Source organism: Aethalodelphis obliquidens, unplaced genomic scaffold (assembly GCF_003676395.1).
Source record: "Aethalodelphis obliquidens isolate GAN/ISIS:26980383/991018 unplaced genomic scaffold, ASM367639v1 scaffold7, whole genome shotgun sequence".
In the NCBI taxonomy this organism is placed as follows: Eukaryota; Metazoa; Chordata; class Mammalia; order Artiodactyla; family Delphinidae; genus Aethalodelphis; species Aethalodelphis obliquidens.
In genome coordinates this window covers 57,957,867-57,979,752 of record NW_020837951.1, presented here as the reverse complement: position 1 = coordinate 57,979,752, position 21,886 = coordinate 57,957,867, and the positions used below count along the sequence as shown (strand labels likewise).

The window sequence follows — 21,886 nt, the reverse complement described above, 5'->3', positions numbered from 1 at the left end:
CCCTGGATGAAAGATTTCATAATGCAGTTCATGTTTATATAGGGGAAGCAAATTGAGGTTGCCCATTTTACTGATGGCTGCTGATGGTTATGAATAAACAGGTGACTGTCGGAAGATGCCCATAGACTGTTACTTAAAAATGGTGAGGGGTTTGTTTGTCAATAACTCTGGATAACCACTAGGAACGGCCAAAAAGTTAGGAGTGGTGATGTGACGATTAATAAAAATTAAGCACATTAGAAATGTCTAGCTCATCTAATTTGTGGACTGCTTGGTAATCTCTCTCACAATTGTAGTAGTAAGGAGTTTATTCCAGAAGGAATGATGGCTCCTAGAAGATGAGGATTATTCCTCAAGTATACCTAGCTTCTCTGAAGGATTCATGAGAGTATTATCCATTCACCCCTTTCCAATAATAAATCCTTCTCACATGGCATATTAAAGACACTTAGGAGCTCATGTTCAGCACTCAGCATTTTGTTAGTCTTTTATGGCCATGGTAGTGCATTGGATTGCTTTCCTTAGAACGTAGTTTACAATGTCACTTAAATCCTAACCTGGACTACCGACTGCGACATACCACATTCATCCTCACTGGCATTCAGAAGAGCTTTGTGGCTTTTTCATACTTGAAAGGTCACTGCTTACCCTCTTCCCGATGTTTTATAAAACATTAAATAATACCAGCTTCAGACCCGGACCTTTTTAGTACCTTAACAGTTGAAACATTTTCATCTATAGCTGTTCAAGTATAGCTTGTATAGCAAGTAACAGTTCAAGCTGTTTCCCTTTTTTCTGCTTCTGAAATCTATGATGACCACCACTTTATCTCATAACTCTGACCAAGTCCTACCTGCCTCCCTAGTATCCAAAGTTAATTTGAAAGTGAGACTCTGCTTAGCTTTCCCAGTCAGCACCAAAGGCAACAACACATTGAATTCCAATTTTGGAGGAATAAGAACGACCGTGTGGCATTTGAGCAAGTCCATACCTCAGTCCCCGTTTCTCAAAATGGTATTATGTGGCATAGATATATTTTGTAAAATTCTCACAATCGATTTTACTTTTGATGTTGGAAAATGGCTTGATCCCTTTTTGAGCCAATTAAAGATGCTAGGTGTTCAGGAGTTAACTTTTTTCCATATTGAAAAAATTGATCAGTTTCATCAGAGTTCCCCCAATGCTAGTTCAAGCAGGATAGTGTCAAATAGGTAGTTGCTTCTTCTGAGGTCCTGTTTAAAAACTGTAAATGGTATATGTGGATGATTAGCATATAGGGTTTACATTTTACCTATCTCCCATCTTAAAATGTAAAAAACTATAGTAGCAATTTCTTGTCTGAAGTCTCGTAAATCGTATCCATAGTAAATAAGAAACTAAACCAAGTCACACATAGAGGAGAGAAATCTTTTTTGTCATTAGTGAAGCAAGGTAAATTATAAAAATAAAATAAGTGAATGTAAATTGAGAACCCAGTTGGCATGATCTTGGCTAGAGAACTTGTCATTCTGCCTTTGCTGTATTGTAGCATCGTTTCCACTCAGAATTAGGTCATTCGGTACTACCACTTCCGTGTACTTTTCCCTGCTTTGTCATTATTTTCCTTAACCTGTTATTTTCCACCAACTTAACAGTAAAGTATGTCGAAGGACAAAGAATGTTCCTCCTTGTACCTTTATTATGATAGTTGGAAACTATGTACATTTCATTCCTATGCTATTTTTACAGTATAAGAGCCAAAGCAGTTGAATCACACTAAAACCTGCCTTTTTATAGCTCTGTGCCCACAAATATACCCTAAATCTAGAGATGACCTAGAAACTAAAAGTTTTTCAATTTTAAGTGTTATGCAAAAGGTTAGAAGCATTTAATTGAAGTTTATGGGCTATACAGAGAGCTTTAATCTAGATTACAACCATGAACAGCATTTTATCTTTGACTAAGCCCTAGCCAGCAGATATTTAAGGGGAAAAGCAATCATCCTATATCTTAAGCGCAGAAAAAATACCAGCAACTGGAACCACAGAAGCACTAACTGAGGCTTCTCCTATAAAGGGAGCTTTGATAACACAGAGCCAGATTTTTAAAGTATATTAAAATGTTAAGTGACTTCATGCACAATTTATAAAATGTAACGTGCTTGTTTTGGGTTCTACCCGTGGTGATAACGTACATGACTGTGGTTAAGTGTTTTATTTGGGGCGTTTTTGTTGTTGTCCTTCTCTCAGTGGTTCTGATCGCTCTCTTCATATTACTTTGCAGAGTGATCTGATGACATTAAAGAAAAAACTGGGTGTTGCCACAGTGACTCGTGTTGTCTTTATCTTGGTTTAATAGAGCAAAACTTTTAACATACTTCCACTGAAAGATGACAAGGGAAAAACTTAAAAGAATCAGGAATTGTGTATGGGCACCTGAACCCCTTGAAAATAGTGATACTTCATGACGTGCTTACTGAACCCCTTGAAAATAGTGATACTTCATGACGTGTTTCCGAATGACAATTATTTTATGTATGCTGGGGAAAATGCAGAATAAATTCAAGAGAGTCCTAATTACAAAATGTTCACAATTGTTGAATTAGAGAGTAAGCAGTATGAAAATACAATTGAATTTTTGACCAATGCAGTTACTGTTGGGATCCCAACATGTTTAAGCAGTTCTTAAGAGAGAATAGTAATTACTAAAAAAAAGGGGTGATGGGATTTATTTTAATGATTTAAGATAAATGTTGTCAAAGAAGACTAAATGGAAACTAACATTTGTATGTGAATAAAATAATATGCTTAATCTTATAGATGCCAAAGTTGTCCAGAAAGTATACTTTTATTAAAGTACAAAAAGAGAAATGGACAAACCAAAAGATGAAAAGCAAGTTTGGGTCACAGCTCTGTCACTAAGTAGTTAATGTAACCTTGACTTCTCTGAGTATCAGTTTCCCCAGTGCTAATATCTTTTACTTTTGAGTTCTCTAATACGAGTTAGCTCTATGTAGTTTTCATATCAGCTATCTTATTTACTGTACTCACAACAGTCTGATGAAGCAACACTATAAATATTTTGATACAGATAGGTATCCATGTTTAGAGATGAGAAAACTGGAGCTCAAACAGAGAATCAGCCCTGACTCTCTCAGTGTAAAAGGTGAACAATTAATATAGCTTAAATTAGAATTGAGCTCCTCTGATTCCTCAATCCAGGCTTCCATAGGCCCACATCACTCACACTGCTCTCCTACTGATACAGAATGTGACTGTAACTAAGTAGCTTAGCATGGTTCCGAACACCCAGCCTTGCCTTTTTACCTAAAAAGTCCATTTTATCATTTGGTATCATGGATGACACAAACTTCACATTAAATATTTCATTTCCCTCTTTATGGCCTAACTTTTCTGAGGCAGTGACACAAAAGGGGGAATCATCAGTGACCCAAATGCATCAGAGTCCTACAATTGCAGAACGTTACATCTGTCCCTCACAGGTGATCTACTTAGCGCAAATATCTTTTTATGTATCTTCAACTTCTTTTAAACTCAGGAATATCAATTAGTGGTAGATTATTAATTGTACTGCCTTGTAACTATCAAAAATTCAATCTAACTATTACAGTCCTAGATAAAAAAAGTTTTGTTTTGTTTTCTTTGTAAAATAGAATTACTCTTCACTGCTGCCAGTACTACATTTCTATTAGTAGGATTATAATTAACATTTCACTTTAAAAGTCATGTTGACATGGAATTTTTTAAAATCATTGGCCAGGCCTAAATATAGAGCAAAATTTAAAACCCTCCTTTTAAATTCAACAACAAAGACAAGACGTTATGATAGACATGACTGTCTTGGTATTTACCATGTGTTGGGCATCATGTCATAGATTTTTATACACAGTGTATAAAATCATGTATAGTTGTTATTTATAGTGTTCAGAACAACCTCAAAAGCTAGTTGTTATCATCCAATTTAATAGACAAGGAAACTGTTAAACTTTAAAAAGTCAAGTAACTTGTTTATAATCATTAGCTAGTTACTGGCAGAGCCAAAATTTTAACATGAGTCAGTTGGACTCAAGAAGCCTCTCTTCTCCAATAGGTCACTTAAGACTGTAGCCACCTTTGAATCATACTGGCCGAGCCTATACACATCAACCTAATTCAAAAACTGCCTTTTTGGCTGGGATGACTGTCTAGGAATTTTGAAATATACATTGTGAAACACTTATGATAGAAATCTTAGAGCCAGAGGTCTTCAACTGTGTTCTTAGACTTCCGTCAAAGTGAATTTTTCCAAAGAATAAGCGATATATAAATGACTTTCTGGTGGATTTTTTTTTATTTGTTTCATATTACTTTTTGAGGTATCTTAGGAAGAATGCGAAATAAGAAGACAGAAACTAAATCCCAGTTTTAGCAGCTATGTGACCTTGGGCATGTAACTTAGTTCAGTTAACCCTTTGGGGGGAGCTTGTTCCTTCTGAGAATCTGACGAACATTTTAAATCCCACTTGCAAAGAAAAGGCACCTACACACTTTATCTGCATACTATAGTTCACAGACATACAATCTCTTTGCAAGCCCATTCTCCAGTTTAAGGGCCCCTGACTTTGTGTCTTTTGTTCTAGTTCTTCCTAAAATGAGAATGTATAAGATCCTTCCTGCTATTCTGAAAATTCTGAAGGTTGATTCTAAATCCAGGGATCATAGATAAATATTAAATCTTGGACATTAAGAGATTACTCTTTTGAGGGGAAAAAAAAAGCCCACACATTTAATCCAGAGGCTTTACTCAAATAGAATTACTGGCTGGTGTGTGTCTCTCCTACTGCGCCAGGTTTAAATGGTTTTATCTAAAAGAGTTAGAAATGACAAAGAATAAAGCGCTTCATGCCATATGCATTTTTTAACACCAGTGCTTGTTAATCTGATAAAGGCAGCTTAGTAAAATATGGGTTTGTTTTATTTTTTTCTAGTTTTGGGGGAATATATTTAGTTTCAAACCATAAATATGTTTATTCACTTCATCTCTATAATGAAGAGGTACCTTCCTACAAGGGCCTGTGTATTTTTCAAGAACTACTTTCCTATTAAATCATCTTGCTTCTGAAGAGATTGTTTGGACAAGTTACTGTGCCTTGGTTTCCTCATCTGTGCAATAGAATTAATAGTAATACCTACTTCCTAGAATTATTAGGAGGATTTAATGAATTAATGCATGTAAAGCCTTTAGATGAGTGTTTGGCAGAAAGAAAATGCCTAATAAATATTGGGAACTATTAAAGTTATCATTGCTGTTATGAATTTTGTTACTACTATTGATAGATCCTTTTATCCACAGATGGAATTTCTTTTGCATATGATCTATGGGAAAATTAATAATATCCAAATGAGAAAGCTGCATATATTTGCAGCACTCTGTGAAGCAAAAGAAAATATTGGTGCTTGATACATGGAAATGAGACCTATAATAGCGTTACAAATTTCAACAAGAGGAAGAATGTGTTCTTTTAAATGGAAATCCAAAATGTATCATCTGCTGTTTGATTTATATAATAGGAGCAACTCAAGACAACTCCAACTGTAAATAATATAGATGATGTTACAACAACTTCATTATCTGTGAGATGCGCAATTTAGCCCCTTTAAAATGAGGAAGCAGCTCACGGAATCACTGCCCCTAAGATAAATCTAAATTTAAAAAGTAAAGAGAAGAAACTACTGATATTTCCCTGTACTATCAGTTCACCATCTGCCACTACACTTGTGCTCTACGTTTAAGTCCTGTCTTAGCTTCTGTATAGTGTTGAAAGGTAAATCTCTACCGATTTGTTTAACACAGCGGTCAGCACATGGTAACATTCTCCAGTTTCACATCTTATCCATGCTGTGAGTTATCTTTTTTTTTTAACAGGCCATATCTAATAACCTGATATATTTTCAATAAGTAAAAACAAACACAGGAATATCAGTTAATACCATCTAGCCAACATTTTCTAATAAGCGTTTAATTATATTATAGTGAATTTAAATGTTCCATATGAAGCACTAACATTAAAGAATTAAAACTGTTTTCCTCAGTAAAGAATAGCTGTCATGATATTTCCCACATTGACTCAATAAATATGATTCCTTTTCCTCCCTCTTGGTTCATTCTCTCATTCTCTCTCTTTCTCTTTCCTCTCTCCCCCAATCCCAGACACTAATGACTAATCTGTGGGCACCTGTTGTTTGTTTTATTTTGCTCTTGAAATTCTATTTAAACTACTGAAGGAAGTTGGTTAGAACACATGCCTCATCTTAAAAAAAAAAAAAACAAAAAACAAGGCTAAATCTCATCCCATTATTGGTTGAGTTCATTTTTCTCACATTGTTCAGAACATCAAGCGCTGAGTTAGCTCAATTTCTCTAACATTTTCAGTTTTCAAGTTAATTCTTTTTTTTTTAACATCTTTATTGGAGTATAATTGCTTTATAATGGTGTGTTAGTTTCTGCTTTATAACGAAGTGAATCAGCTATACATATACATATGTTCCCATATCTCTTCCCTCTTGCGTCTCCCTCCCTCCCACCCTCCCTATCCCACCCCTCCAGGCGGTCACAAAGCACCGAGCTGATCTCCCTGTGCTATGCGGCTGCTTCCCACTAGCTATCTATTTTACGTTTGGTAGTGTATATATGTCCCTGCCACTCTCTATTTAAGTGGCATCTCTCTCCTGCATGCAGCAGAGCAAGTGGTGTGGGGATCTGTTATTCCCCAGCTCCTACCTCAGCCTGCACCTGTGGTGCTTCTTACCTAGAAAAGAGAAAAAGCATTTTTAAGGGATGGCTAGTTGTGTTGTTTTTTTCCTTTACTCTTGTTCCCAGGAAGCTAATCAAAGAGTAACTCAGACAGCTCTATGAGTTTCTTTTTATCTCCATTTTCTTTAGTTCAGTTACTGGGATTTTCTTTTCATTTGTATTGTACATCTATGCAGATTGTGCTAATGAATCTACAATTCATTACTCTGATGCTGCAGAGAAACCTAAGTCATCTGCGTAATGGCTCTGTTTTTAGAATATAGGCACAGGTTGTACATGGTTGGGAAGTTAAAAAATAATTATTTTTGTCCTCTCCGTTAATTTTTTTTTAATATAGGAATTAGGAAGGGGCCTTCCAGATTTAGAATTACTTTTTGTCAGTAGAGTATTTAGGAATGACTAGCCTTATTTCATTTCTGTTTATCACATCGATCATAAGAATAACTAGCATCCACTGGTATTTTAGATATTTCAAATGCATTGACTCATTTGACTCTCACAGGGGTTTTGGGTAAGGAGGTTATGAAAGTGCTGCTTGTATTTTAGGATATATATATGAGGGGACTGGGGCTCTGAGAGTTTCCTACAGACAGAGCTCCTGTCGTCATACTCTGCATTTCATTTTGACTACTTCATTGCTGAATAAAGCCCTATAATAATTGCATCCTTATTAACATAAGCTAAGTAGACCAAAACTCTGTGACTTGGCTGAAAGTCAAGTGGCCCAAAGTCTGCTTTATATTTCAGGGCAAAGGGCCCCCTAACCAGAAATCAGTTCCCTCTGTCAGAAGTGCTGATAAGTCCCCAACACATGTAGCTAATCTTAGAATGCATCCAAAGACAATCCAATCGCCACTCCCATAACCCAGCCTCCTCAGCAATGCTGAGGAATAGAAAACCAGAGAGCAGAGGACGGAGAACATCGAGAGGATGGAGGCTGGGTTCACAAGCTCTTTGAAAGGTATCCCTTCCATTAACTCATGTGGTGATGAGCTGCAGTGCCCACAGAGCAACGCACACTTCTAAAACAAATTGTCCTACATACGGTAGAAACATGGAGGGTCATTTGCCAAACTGCAGTCACATCCGGGGAAACTTTAGCAGATAATACACTGTGCCTTTGCAAGAAGCGTTAGTTTTTTCTGGTATGTTGCGAAGAGAATCCTTCATTTTGCTAGTTCTGATGCAGCTGTGGGTGGCTGCCATGGTGTAAGTGAAGGAGAAAGAAGGCCTGGGTCCCTTGAAATCAAATAAATTTTCTAGTAAGTTATTATTGGATTTCATTTTTCTATTTTCTGTTCTCTAGTTTTGCCAGTGTCAGCAAACAAAGTCAACAGTTTTTTCTGCATTGTGGGTTGTAAAAATTACAATCTAGGTCTTAACTGGAAATTCATTGTTGTTGGAGTTTTTCTTTTTATTTGTGTATTGAAGTGGTGGAGATGTTATTTACTAAATAAAAGATAGCTTTTGTGCTCTAGTGGATCCCGAGTACTTCCATCTTACAACAGGGAATAAACTGGCTTACAAAAAAAACAATTTCTTTTTGACACAAACTTCACAAAGCGTTTGCAGAGTGAAAGGAAACAGAAGTGCTGGAGTTTTGATGCCACACTGTAAGTTGGAACAGAGTCAGCCAGTGAACTGGAGGTCTATCTCCAGCTCTGTAATGCTGTAGTAGTTTGTCTTCTGGAGCCCTGGATGGCATTCTCCCTTCCCTCTGATGCTGCCTCTTACTGATTCTCGCCTCCACAATTCAAGGAAAGCTGCTTTTTCTGAATAGACTGCGTACTAGCCTAGTCCTACCCCCTCCTCTTGTTTTTGAATTTGTTTATTTTTTTATCCCACCAGGTTCTAATCAAGATTTGAAGTATCAATCACACCAAAAAAATCTCCTCTCAGCACATCAGAGGTAGAAGCAATAGGAATCAGCTTGAACGATCATCAGAGCATGTTCCTACCTAATCTGAGAGCCACAAAGCCTCTATTTATCTTAAAATCTTCACAGAGATTTCTGAATCCAAGAAGGTTAAGAATACCACAGAGAGACATCTTATTTTAGAACTCAAAGGGACTTGAGGGAATCAATTTGTCCAACGCACCTTGTTTAGCAGATAAGCAGTCATAGGTCTGGACAAGTTGAACGGACTGCCCAAATGTCAAAGAGCAACCTCCCAGCATGCTGCCCTAGACTGGAGTTCTGGTTTCCCGGTCAATTTCTCTATAAAGCCTTAGCATGTGCTTAGTATTGTTCCAAGAGGCACATATGACTTACCCTCCAGTGTGGGGTGACACAAAAGTACACACTTACCCCTTATGATTACTTAATTTCACATCAATAAAATAATTCATGTACTATTTTGGGTCCTGCTTTTTTCACTTAACATCAGAGCTAAGGCCTTCATTATTAAATTTTTATAATTCTAAACACCTCTCGACAAGAGAAATCTTTTCAAATCAAATTATCTGCTGACCTGAAAAAGCTAATGCAAAGCGAGTTGTTTATTTTTTTTAACTGGACCCACATGACCCAATTAGTTCTCATAAAATTAACAAGGGGAAATAAAAACTTATTTTAACCCAGGCATGACAAAACAGCTCAGATAGTGTATTCTTTGACATTTCAACATGCTTTCGAGGTTTTAAAGCATTTCTCAGTATGAGTTAATTATTCATCACGAATATTCTTTCAAACCTAGTAGCTTTATCTTTCCGAGGATTCCTCTCCTTTTGTTAATATTCAAACACACAGGGGAACATTATTATGAAGCCCTAAAGTGTTAATCCCATGCTTAAATGAAGCAAAATGGCATTACCCCTGCATGTTGAACTCATGATAAATTCTCAAAGTTTTTCAGACAGAGAAACAGGGGAGCCCAAACTTCATGTCCAGGCTAAGTTTTCCACTGAAAGCTGTAACTGGCAATTCCCAGTGAATAAAATGAAAGCCTAAACCTGACCCATCCCTGTTTGAATAGCTGTTTGCTATGGCTCGCTGTGCATGAAGAACACAGAAGCCCAGTTCTACCAGTCATTCACCTCATCACAGTATCTGTTAAAGCCTTGAGTTTTATAGCTCTTAGTTTGCCCAAAACACAAAGACCCAGTATAAAGCATGTAAGTAATAGTTTTAAGCACCACAAGAAATAACAGTCCATTAACTGATGAAATAGACTATAACACAGGAATGGGGAATATTGTGGGGTACGATATAAAGTCAAGATCTAGCCTCAGTATTCTCACTTATAAGATTAGAATGATGAACAATTATTATTGGTGTTGGAACTGTTTACGTGACTTATTAATTGGAGAATACACATGAAACAATACATAGGAAATCATGAAAACTTACTTTTATAAATGAAGTAAAGCCATGGATGCCTAGGAAGAGCAAGTTTTAGATCTAAGCTGTTTCTCTTGGACAATGACATTAAGACCAACTGTCCAAGAGACAATCCTACAGCAGGGCCAATCCTAAGATTCTGCCTATGATGAGCTTCAGACATGTTTTTTATGCTCTTGTTATTTTAATAACTCCTGCCCCTCAAAAAAAAAAAAAAAAAAGGCAAGGCACACCATTACCATAGTTTTGGACAAAAGTCTCCTTGACTCCAAGAAATAAAAGGAATCAGCTAATTTATAGTAATCCTGTATTCTTTCAGTTCTGCATTTTAACTTAGATTTCCATTCATCCTAGCCCCAGAAGAATTCAATGAATTCTCACACACTTCTCTTGGATCAGTACTGCATGCTGATTAGTGTTGCATTAGTGGAAAGCCAGCATAGTATTTTTTTTTTCATTGGGATTGATTGAAAAATTGTTCTAAATATATCGCATTGAAAATTGAGGTCCCATCTACTTGAAATACACTGCTCTTTAATTTCAGATTCTGATATGGGGTTAATATTTTTTAGACGGGCAAGCCACCACCATTTCTCAGATCTTTTCTCATTCCTCTTTCTACACAGCTTGTTATGTTGGGTTGTATGAATATAGGACACATTAGGCCTTAGAGCTTCTAGAGAACATAGCCATCTCTCACATCTCCACATTGCAAAAGACATATGAGAGAACTTACTGGAAGTGTCTTTTTGCCAGAGTGTGTAAAGGGATTTGCCAGGAGGCTTTTATCCCAGGTACTACCTCCTTACAGACAAGTGTCAAAATAGAAGAGGAGCCTCACACTATTTTCCGGATATAAATTTGAGCCTAACAATTAGCTCTCCTAGGTATTGAATTATTGTTTTCAATTCTCTTCTTTCCAGAATATCAAGTCCCAAATTCTTAAAGTATTTGGTGATACAGTATGGATCCCAGGTGCCTAATAGTTTTCAGGCAGAATTTTTGTATTTTTATCCCTGGAAAATGCGACCATTATTCAGTATCAACCTATTCCCCCTAAAATATAACGACTTATTGTTCAAACTTGAGCAATATGTCAAAAACCAATGCATTACATAATAACTGATTAAAATTTATGCAAGAATATAGGATAGTTCTGATTCCCCTCCTTTAGATATGAGTCTCACACCCACCTCCTCTGTCCTCAGATGTGTTGTTCAGACACATTTGTTATCATCCTTGATGAGAGAAAAATGGCATAGTGCCCAGCTGATGCATTTTCTGAGTCATTAAACCAGATTTCTCCATTTTTGAGTTTTCTTGGAAAAAAGTTTTCTGTATTTTGGTAGCGGAGTGAGGCTCTTAGCCAGAATTCTTTCTATCAATTCTTTAATGTTAACTGCTAAATTAAATTATTTAAAGTGGGCTTTTCCTGTATTATAATATAGACTCATTGGTGGCTCAGAACCAAATCCTGTGGACATGTAGATGTGCGTGCTTCCCCAGTGGTTGTAACCTGAGGACTTTATTTAAACTGTCCTCTGAATCTACAGTAATTTGGTGTCAGGGAGGAATAGGATCTTTATCAACAGAGGGCTGCCAGAACCCCAACTGCTTCTTGAGTAGCTATAATAGATGAATAATGTTACAACCAACCGTGCATTTCAGTTTTTGCTCAAAAGGCTTTTCACTAATGCTGGTGGTATTCCATATCCATGTGTTCATCTTGGAGCCCAGCAGTTTCCATCTGACTTTCATTACTTTTTCTTGAGAGGATCAGTTTTACAACTGGAATCAGAAAAGCAGTCAAAGTAATTGCAAGTGGCAATCAGTGAAATAGAGTAATCTTAGCTTGGGAACATATGTTCCATTATAAAGAAAATATTCTTTTTTTTTTTTTTTTAATAAATCCAAGACTAATATTTTCCCAGAGTAAGAAGGGACCATGTACAGGTTCTATTGCTACCTCCCTGTAAAGTGTTTGTTCCCCTTCAGGGATAGGCAACTCATTACCTCTGAAGGAAATCTATCCCCTTTCTGATTCTGACTTTTATTATACTGGAGATGAAATTCACCTCTCTGTAGTTACATCCTTCAGAACTGAAAGACTTGGGTCTCAACATAGTAAACTTCAACCTCTCTTCAGACACTTATGGGCAGCTCTTATCTCCAACCCCTGTCTTTTTGCCAGGTTATAATATATATTCCTTTCTCATAAGGAATAGCTTTGATTTTCTTAATCATTCCAGCCACTCTTCTTGAAAGAAACTCAAACTTCACCCCATACCCCTTTTAAAGCTGTTGTGCTGAAGGAAAATTAGACTTTTAATCAGAGTATCTGTATTACATTACAGCGGTGCTACTTATTAAATGTTGGAACGGAAGCACAAAATTTGCTCTTTTTGTCACTAGGGATAGCAAAGGTGAATAAAAGATCTAGAGGCACGTAAAACAAGCAATAAGCAAGTTAACAAACAACTAAATATGTAATTTCAATGTGTAATAAGTCATATAAAGAGTTGCCAAGAGGGTTCTTAGGTCCCAGGGTATCAAGGGCAGGCCTTCTGAGACGGAGGCTGAGTGTTTTCCGATGGGAACGAGGCAGAGAGTGTTGTAGGATGTGGGAGGGTACTAAGCTAGCAATGTTTTCTAACAAAGTCAGCATCTAGAAGCAGGCCAGCATCTAGAGTTTAGAAAGCGAGGAGGTGAGTGGGACAAGATGAGTCTGGAGAGTACAGAGTTTAGCCATTGTTTAGTACAGAGTTTAGCCAGAGTGTAGCCATTGTTGAGAGTTTGGATTTTATTTAAAGTATAAGGGGAAGCTATTGTTGGCTTTGAAGAAGAGACATTACAGCGTCTGAAATATATTTTTAAAAATTGCTCTCATACTAGATAGAGAACAGACTGCAAAGGACAAAGCAGAAGCGGAACAACCAATTAGGAGGCAGTTGTCATAATCCAAGGAGAGATTTCATGTGATACAACAACCCGTTGAGGTTTAAACGAGAAGCAGTACCCTACAGAGGTTAAGACACAGATGTAGCAGACTGCCTGCCTATAATTAAACCAGACTCCACCAGCGTCAGCAAGCTCTGTGCACCTCGGTTTCCACCTCTGTGAAAGGAAGATCATGACAGAACTTCACAGAGTTGTTGTGAGGATTAAAAGAGTTTATATATGAGTTTCCTCTTAGCTAAATCTGGAAAGAATTTTTCACTGTTATGACATGTTCCACCCTATATTGCATTTACAGGCTCAGGCATTATTGTAGTTGGTTTTTGTCTGGAAACGAAGAAGAGAATGAGTGAGGAAAGTGACCAGATAATTGTTTATCCTCCTTTGCAAGCTATATTTTTCTGATGCAATGGAGAAAACAGACAGCGTGTGAGAGAAAAGGCATCCTATGGACAATTGGTTGTGTTTTTCTTTGGAGTCCACTTTGTCACATGATAAATACAAACATTGCATTACTCTAACGTAATGGTCCCAATAAGACCTATTTTTGATCTTGTTTAAAACCCAAACTTTAATATAGTGTGACTCCTCTTAATATAACATTGTCATTAGGGCATGTCCCAGGCTGTTTCCTCTTGTGATATGTTCACCTCATTGAATAACACTCCTTGTTTTACAGGAATCCCAGGAAGTGACTATGTGAATGCCAACTACATAGATGGCTATAGGAAACAAAATGCCTATATTGCAACACAGGGATCTCTCCCCGAAACATTTGGGGACTTTTGGAGAATGATATGGGAACAACGGAGTGCCACAGTTGTTATGATGACAAAACTAGAAGAACGATCCAGGGTAAGGATGAATATCTACCTTCTCCCTTTCAAAATCTTCCCTCAGATAGTTCCTGCATTGCATATTTTATTCTGGTCAGAATCTAACCTGTCCTTAAGCTTTGACTTTGTAATAGACACTAATTGGGAATGAGCATCAACAGCTTAGATTAAACCATTCTTTAACATTCTTTTGCATCTTTCAAAAAGGAAATTCTCTCATGTTATGATGTGTGTGATCACTAAAAGAAAAAAACAGCACTCAAAGAAGTAGACAACTTGGTTAGAAAAAATAAATATTAACTTGGACATCTTTGTAAAATCCACATTGAACAAGAACACACAGACTATGGGGGAGAATCTCACCATATGTACTTCCCAATATTTTCAACTGTTTCTTTCTCATAATCTGCAGTGTAAAATCTAAAATTCTGTGAAAGAGGCTCTTTTTAAAAATTATTCAAATTAGCATAAATTAAGTCAGGGCAGCCAAAAAAATGATGTTGGTTAATATACTGCTAAGAAAACACATAAATGTGTAGAGGGCATTTTGTTAGTTTAGCCTTCTCCAAAATGAATAGATTTTAATAATGGAGTCATTGCTTAGTAAGGTCCAAGAAAGGAGTTTTATTCATCATATGGGTCCAGTATTATGGAGCATGGCACATTAGTTAAATGCTCTTGATTTGCAAAAGTAGAACATAATGGGTAAGCAGGATGCCATATTCCCAAGTGAATATGCCAAGTGAATATCGTAGCCATCTGATGAAAATCAATCTGTAACCTTGAGAATTTAAGGAACAAGTAAGTCTCTGACAGATCACTGAAGACAGCGCATACTCTCACTGTGTGGGGCCTTCGGGGCAGAGTTTGAAACCACTGGTAGAGGGCTCGTTCACTGGGGTCACAGTACTATCAAAAAGGATATTTAGAAGGAAGCCAAAGCCCAGCTCCCCATTTGTTGTGTGACAGTTGAGATTTTTTCAATGTTCTCCTAAGCTCAATACATGGCAGTTTCTCTTAGCCCCAGTATGTATATGAGAAGGGGGTTGGAAGCTGCTCAGGAGATTCATAAGGGAAAAGCTCAGACTTAGGAAAATATAAAAAGTCCCAGCTGTTACCTTAAAGCTGGGAAATCAATAGATATAGTACACAACTTGTTTAGCAAACCTAAAAAGCAATCAGGTCTTTTCAAAATGTGAATTCTACAGAAATATTGAAATATTGTCTGAAAAGAATTTAGATAAAAACTTTGATGGCTGCGAAGACGTCTCTGTGTTATACTTTACATGCAAATGCCATTCAAAATGGATGTAAATAGATCCATTACTGACTTGTACTCAGGGTAACCCCTATCTAGCAAGCCCTTGCTTTTAACAATCCCCCGCCCAAATAATTATTGGATATAATCGTTAATCATTCTAACAATGCCTAACATGTATCGGATACATTGATATTTTACAACAACCCATGAGATAAACACTTCTGTGATTTCCACTTTATATATGAGTAAGGCCAGGACATTCCAGAAGGTCACCTAAGCTCATTCAGTTACCAAGGTCAGAGTGAGGAATTGAAGACAGTCTGTCTCCACAACATCTGTGCTTACCCACCAGGCCGTACTGTCTGTTAACACTTCTGTGAAGCGGAGACAGCTGAACTGTTATATTACAGCACACATGTAAATCCAAGCTACTCGGACTGTTCTGCCTGGAGATACTGGCTGGTAACAAGCAGTCATTTGCAAAAGCTGTTTTCAGTAAAACACACATTTTTATCTTGACACTGCAGGCCTTCATTAAGCCATGCACAGAAACTTGTTTTGAAATAACTGAATGGAATTCTGCCCCTTTTCTCCCTAATTGCTTCTAATAATAAAATTAGTTCTAACTGGCCCCACTGCCAGTGCAACATCTGATGGTAATGAGCAATTCTTGGCAGAAGGCATTGTGACTTAAATACCTACAGTTTATCTTTATGTTGCAGGCTACCTTTTTTTCCCACCTCAGACAGAGAAACTTATTTGGAAGTTACTAAATGAGCCTCTGTTTGCTCTCTTCATTAATTACTCTTTGCTCTTGCAAGTTACCTTTCTCCTTTGTTAAATGACCTGAGGAGGCCAAGTAAAGTGCTGTCTTCTGATTTTTATTCTGCGGTGGTTCAGCCTATACCCAAACTTATGATGACGTGCATAAAGCCAATATTTAGAAATCTCAACCATCATCAGCCTAATCATACAAATGAACCCTGACCCCCAAGGCCCAAAAAGGCATTTGTTCTCCAGTCTAGAACACTTGAGAATAAGGGACCAAATGCCCTAGAGAGAGCTAACAAAGCCCTGGTCCTTCAAATTATCTCACCCTGTCTTCATCTTCCTGCCTCACATCCTCCACTCCACCTTTCCCCTGTCCACTTGCTGTTTCCACCGAAGTCCCAGGGAGGAAGCGGAAAGCATTCCTGGATTCTCAAAACAAGAACATAGATTAAATTTTGCTATAAAAACAGTGTTATAAATAGTGGTTAGTTGTTGCTGAAATATACAGCTCCATACCTGGGGAACTTTGTGAGTTATGTGGGCTGACCTGGGGACTCAATTCCCAACAGCCAAATTCAAAGTAGACATAGGAACTAGCCTGGCTTTACTTAGAAACAGCCTGTAGTCCCTCTTATAAAGAGAGGAGGTCCAGGTAGTTTACACAAATCACCTCTCCAAGGGCTGAAGCTTGAAATTTCATTATTTGGATGAAGGCTCAGGTTCCTGAAATAATATTCATCCCCTTGGCTTGCTGAAAAAAGAGGTATGTGTGTGTGTGTGTGTGTGTGTGTGTGCGCGTAAACACTTCCGTGTATTACAAGTAGGCAGGAATACCTGTTAACTGGAGTGGGAAAGAGAAAGGAAAAGGAAAGGGAAGAGAAGATAGCATGATATTACACAGAACTCCCTGGGGACACCACCACTAGCGGAAGCTGCCTGACATAGTTCCAGGTAGGGGTGCCTTGAGGTCAAATGTCTGTGTTTAGATCCTGACTTTAGTGCATACTAGCTATGAGACATTGGGCAAGCTGCGGGACCTCTCAAAGTCTCCTTTCTCCTTTTTCGATTACGTGAAAGGGTTATGGTTATTGTGAGTATTGCCTGAGACAAGGAATGTGACACGGTGGCTCTGAGTCTACACTATTATTTTTTGGTTGAGATAGAGAAGTTGGAGGCTTTACCATTATAACTTTAGTCTCCCCTAAAGCTGGCTTCCAAATAATTCAATTTTTGTTCCCAAATGAAATGAGTTTGTTTCTCTATGGTTGACAATGAATCCTAACCAAACTTAGAGTCACTGCACATGGCGAAATGTGCCCACTGTCCCCAGGATGGCACAACCATGCATCCTAGTCAAGAGGAGAGTGTAGCTCAGAACGTGGGGTTCCTCTGCACTTGCCTTTGACAGAATCTCCCGAATGGAGACCCTGACACAGGGAATGTGTTAATCAGTCTACAAAAAGACCACAATAGAACATTCTGGCTGCCACTTTCACATATCTTGAAGAATACAGTATGAAAATAGTGAGTAATGTCAACACGAGTTACATGTAGTAATAATTATCACTAAATATAATATATTCTTGATACCACATTTCCTTCTGGTTCGGTTTTTCATTCTCCTTCCTCATTCTTTTTTATTTGGTGATGCTAGGGAACGCTCCCTTTAAAAGCTACCTCCTGTGTTTTCCACCCTCTTCTGTACCAAGGCTCACCCTCACCATCTCTCTGTGGTTGATACAGCAGCAGGGCTTGTAACCTTTGCTGAGTTAGAATAGTTCACTCAAGCAAAAGGATACTGGGTTCATTAGCATGTGTTAGACATTTCATTGGTCTTTAGTTAGAGAAGTGACCATTTTTAGCATTTGGAGGGCTAAAGAAGCCCTTTACAAGTGTGAGGTATGGCTTAGGGCTTAAGGTGGCCATTTGAAAACTTAAGTTCTTTGATTTTTCAAATGCCATCACTCTCCCTCAAATGTGGCCTTGAAGGAATCCCAAACTTAAATCAGGAGACTATTTCCACGGTTGTACATTCACCACTTATCAACCCTGAAGAGAAAATGTGTAAGTTGAATATTTTCTTTGAGTTTCATTAGAATGAATATATATATATATATATATATATATATATATATATATATATATATATATATATATATATAAAGCTAGAAACTAGAGATTTTGAAGGTAAAGTTTGATTGCTGCCTGAAAAGGCACAGATCAGTTTAAAGCCTTGTATACTGTGTGACATGAGGTACGGTTAGTGGGTTTTATTCCACAGTTTCCATCTTTTTTGCCAAATCCTCTCAAGTTCTGCAGAGTTCATTGATTCTGCAGCGAGTCATCCTTCTGCCCCAGAATGTGGTCTCTAATTGTTTCCATGTTTCATAACATGCCAATAAGCACATGAATTGGTTTGGGCAACCACATGGAGGGAAGAAAAAGTTCGGAAAAAATGAAGCACCGGTAGGAGAGCAAAATGTATACAGCTGGGATTTCCACTCCAAGGGTGTTATTTGTGGGCAACTGGGACACATGGTTGGCAAGCCTCACTTGAAGAATTGGAGTCTCTGAGGTAGGATTTGCCAAGGTGATTCCTAGTCCAGGAAGCTCTATTATTTAGTGGGTGATTGTTCACTTTTTTTTTTTTTTTTCCTTTATCTATCTGCTTTTTGCTGTTTCTCTTCAACTTTGTTGCCCATCTCGAGGTATACAAGACAGAGGGAACGTGTACACCCACGGCTGACAAATTCTTGAGCAGCCTTGAGTAGTGTTAGAGGGTGAAATGGCTTCACCGAAGTTAAGGGATAGTTGGCTTTCACTTGTCTTCCCAGCCTGCCTTCAGTCAGTTCCCATAGTTGACACTTATTGTTGCTTCATGTCTTGCAAGTTTTATAGTGGGAGTTGATTCACTTAAAGAGCGATTATTGTGGTGGTACTTAGTGCTATAAATGTCAAGGATGGGAGTGAAATTTTGACACCCAAAAAATGGGACATGATTTGAACTGTCATCCAATGTGGACCACATTGATTAGTGGTAAAAGCATAGAATTACAAGTGAAGAAGTCTATACTTGGTTTCCCAACTCTCTAAATCCCATCTTCTGTTCCCAAGTAGAGAACCAGACAACCCAGTTGATGGCATCCATTGCTAGAGCAGATCCAATGTTCTGTGCATCATGACTTACCTTAGGCCAGGAAGAGGAAAGCCCCTGCTCCAGTAAATATGGTGGTTTGTACTAATGAATGGAGGTTAGATGCTGTCAAGCCCAAAGGGACCAGGTTGGCATTAACTACACTATGGTAATAGTTTAGGGAGTTAAACTTGATGCTTGGCCAGTAGAGCACTTCTGACCTAAAGATCACTCACTCTTCCTATGTCCTCTCCATTCCTCGAATGTCACCATGGTAAATTTACCCCAACAGAGAGTGACAGTGAGCTGGAGACATAGTCACACTTGCTTCTGTGGCTGAAGGCAATTCTGGGCAAAAAAGGAGATTTTGATCAAACGTTTTCTTGTTTTTCTGTAAAATGAATCTTGAGATTCTTTTCAGATTATGAGGTCCTTTTGGGTTAAAAGTTGGCAGAATCCCGCTGAAGATTATAAATGGCAGTGTTATTGTTTTCATTGCCGTTATCGGTTTTGGAAGGCCCAGCCTTGGCCAGTGGCAGACTAATTCTTGGCCCCTCTGGTTTGTCAAGGTTCGGTAAGTTTAATGGAGAGCAAATGCTTTCCAAATGCCAGGTCTGTGTCCTTTTCCAAATAGAACTGGAAGTGCCAAAGGCCTTGAACATTTAATTTCTCAAACTGCAGCCTAAAGCACTGCCTATCTAGGGCAACAGAAACTGCTTTTTCCTTAAGCAACTGTAGGGACGGCAGTGCAAACACTGCCTTTGAAGTCTGCCTGATGTATGGGATTGTTTTTGAAAAGTGGTGGATACTTAATGTATATAGGACACTGGCAACAAAAAGAATGATACTCATGTTGGCAACCTAAAGGATGTTTGGGTCCTTATCTGGCAAGTTCCACACTTTTGGTTTTCTCTTGTCAACAGACACAGTGTCAGATAAAAGAGAAAGAATCCCACCAATTTCTTAACTGTTTGTTCACTTCCTGGATTTTCTGCCTTCTTTGCCCATCCCTCCTCCTCTATTTAGAATGGCAGTCTACAGATTCTGGCTCAAAACATTCCTACTGAAGTGAATTAAGCAACACAGCCCAAGGACTGAGCTGGACTGGGTGGGGGAGATGCAGCTGTGCTCCCAGTGACATTGTGCAAAGCCCCTCTTATTCCCCACATTCATGTTTACAGCACTCCCAGGCTGGACTGTCACTTCTAAGATTTTGAGAAGTGTGGATTAATTTCTATGCCCAGGCAAGGCAGATATTCAGCTCGTATGCACCAGTATAGTTCTACTGGGTGTTAAAATATTGAAATGTTTCAGTACTGGCTGGTATACAAACATTATCTTTTTATTGAAACTCTGCCATCTAATGATATTTCTCAGTGGCAGTGACACTGGAGCATTGCTGGACCACAGGCAGCCACTAGGCAGACAAAGACAGATGCAGCAGTGCCAGTAAGGCTGCATGGAGCACCCAGCCACTGCCAGGAGTGATTGGGGCTGAGGGGCAGACTCCACAGACCCAAACCATGAGGGAAGGGTTGATAGCCAAGTGCTCTCTGGACATGAAAGAGAGCCATTTCACACAATTTTCCTCTGGCTACAACAAAGTGCTAGACACTGGAGATATAATGGGAGAAATCATTGGAAAGTTCAGTGCAGCTCCCTCTGTTAACCCCTGGCAGACGCATTGTCTTATTCTGTTCGGGCTACAGTAAGAGAATGCTCTAGACTGGATGGGTTATAAACAACAGAAGCTCATTTCTCACAATTCTGGAGACTGGGAAGTTTAAGATCCAGGTGCCGCTTCCTAGTTCATAGAAACCTGTCTTGTTGTATCCTCATGTGATGGAGGGGTGACAGAGCTTTTATACAGCACTAATCCTATTCTATGAGGGCTCCACCCTCATGACCTATCACCTAGCAAAGGCCCCACCTCCTAGGGGCTTCCCTGGTGGCGCAGTGGTTGGGGGTCCGCCTACCGATGCAGGGGACGCAGGTTCGTGCCCCGGTCCGGGGGGATCCTGCATGCCACGGAGCGGCTAGGCCCGTGAGCCATGGCCGTTGAGCCTGCATGTCCAGAGCCTGTGCTCCGCAACGGGAGAGGCCACAACAGTGAGAGCCCCGCATACTGCAAAAAAAAAAAAAGGCCCCACCCACCTCCTAATACCATCACATAGGGGATTAGATTTCAATGAATTTTGAGGGGACACAAATATTCAGTCCATAGCATACATCAAACAAAAGGGAATATCAGGTTTTTAAATTAATAAATGGTTTAGAAAGTGTTTGAACAGTTCAATGAACTGATAAGCAGTTTTATAATGTATAATTTGGTTTACTTAGAGAATAATATTTTTCAACTTTATGGTTTTATTTATGAAAAGCTATTTAGGCTGGTAGTCAAATGCTTTAATTTCACTCTCATTTCAAGTATTCCATTGCCCTTGATTCTCCTCTAAATAGTGGTCTGCAAAGAGAAAATGAAGAGGGGAAATACACAAACTAGGTAGTTTTGCCGTTTGAAAACAGATATGGCTAAATATTGATATTAGTTCAGTGGAGAGAATGACACTATTACTGCAAGAGAAGAGAATCATTGAGATGATATCTCCTTATTTTGGAAAAAACAGTTCAGCATATAATTCTTGTGTCCACTAAAATATATCCTAATATTTATCTGAAACTTTCATTATATCTTCCCTTATTAAATGTGTTGATAGTTGTGTGTTAACATTTCCTTTTTTCCTATATTCACCCTGATTTGCATTATCTAATGTTAACATACTGGCCACTCCTTATAG

General features: G+C 38.4%; 1 protein-coding gene across 1 annotated transcript in view; it reads left to right on the top strand.

Annotated features, from left to right (window-relative positions):
- LOC113620125 (receptor-type tyrosine-protein phosphatase delta) overlaps positions 1-21,886 on the top strand; it is a 194,647-nt gene that overhangs the window by 121,086 nt on the left and 51,675 nt on the right. The window contains exon 18 of the mRNA XM_027105857.1: positions 13,767-13,942. Within this exon, the coding sequence (XP_026961658.1) occupies positions 13,767-13,942 (176 nt within the window). The remainder of the gene's footprint in view (positions 1-13,766; positions 13,943-21,886) is intronic.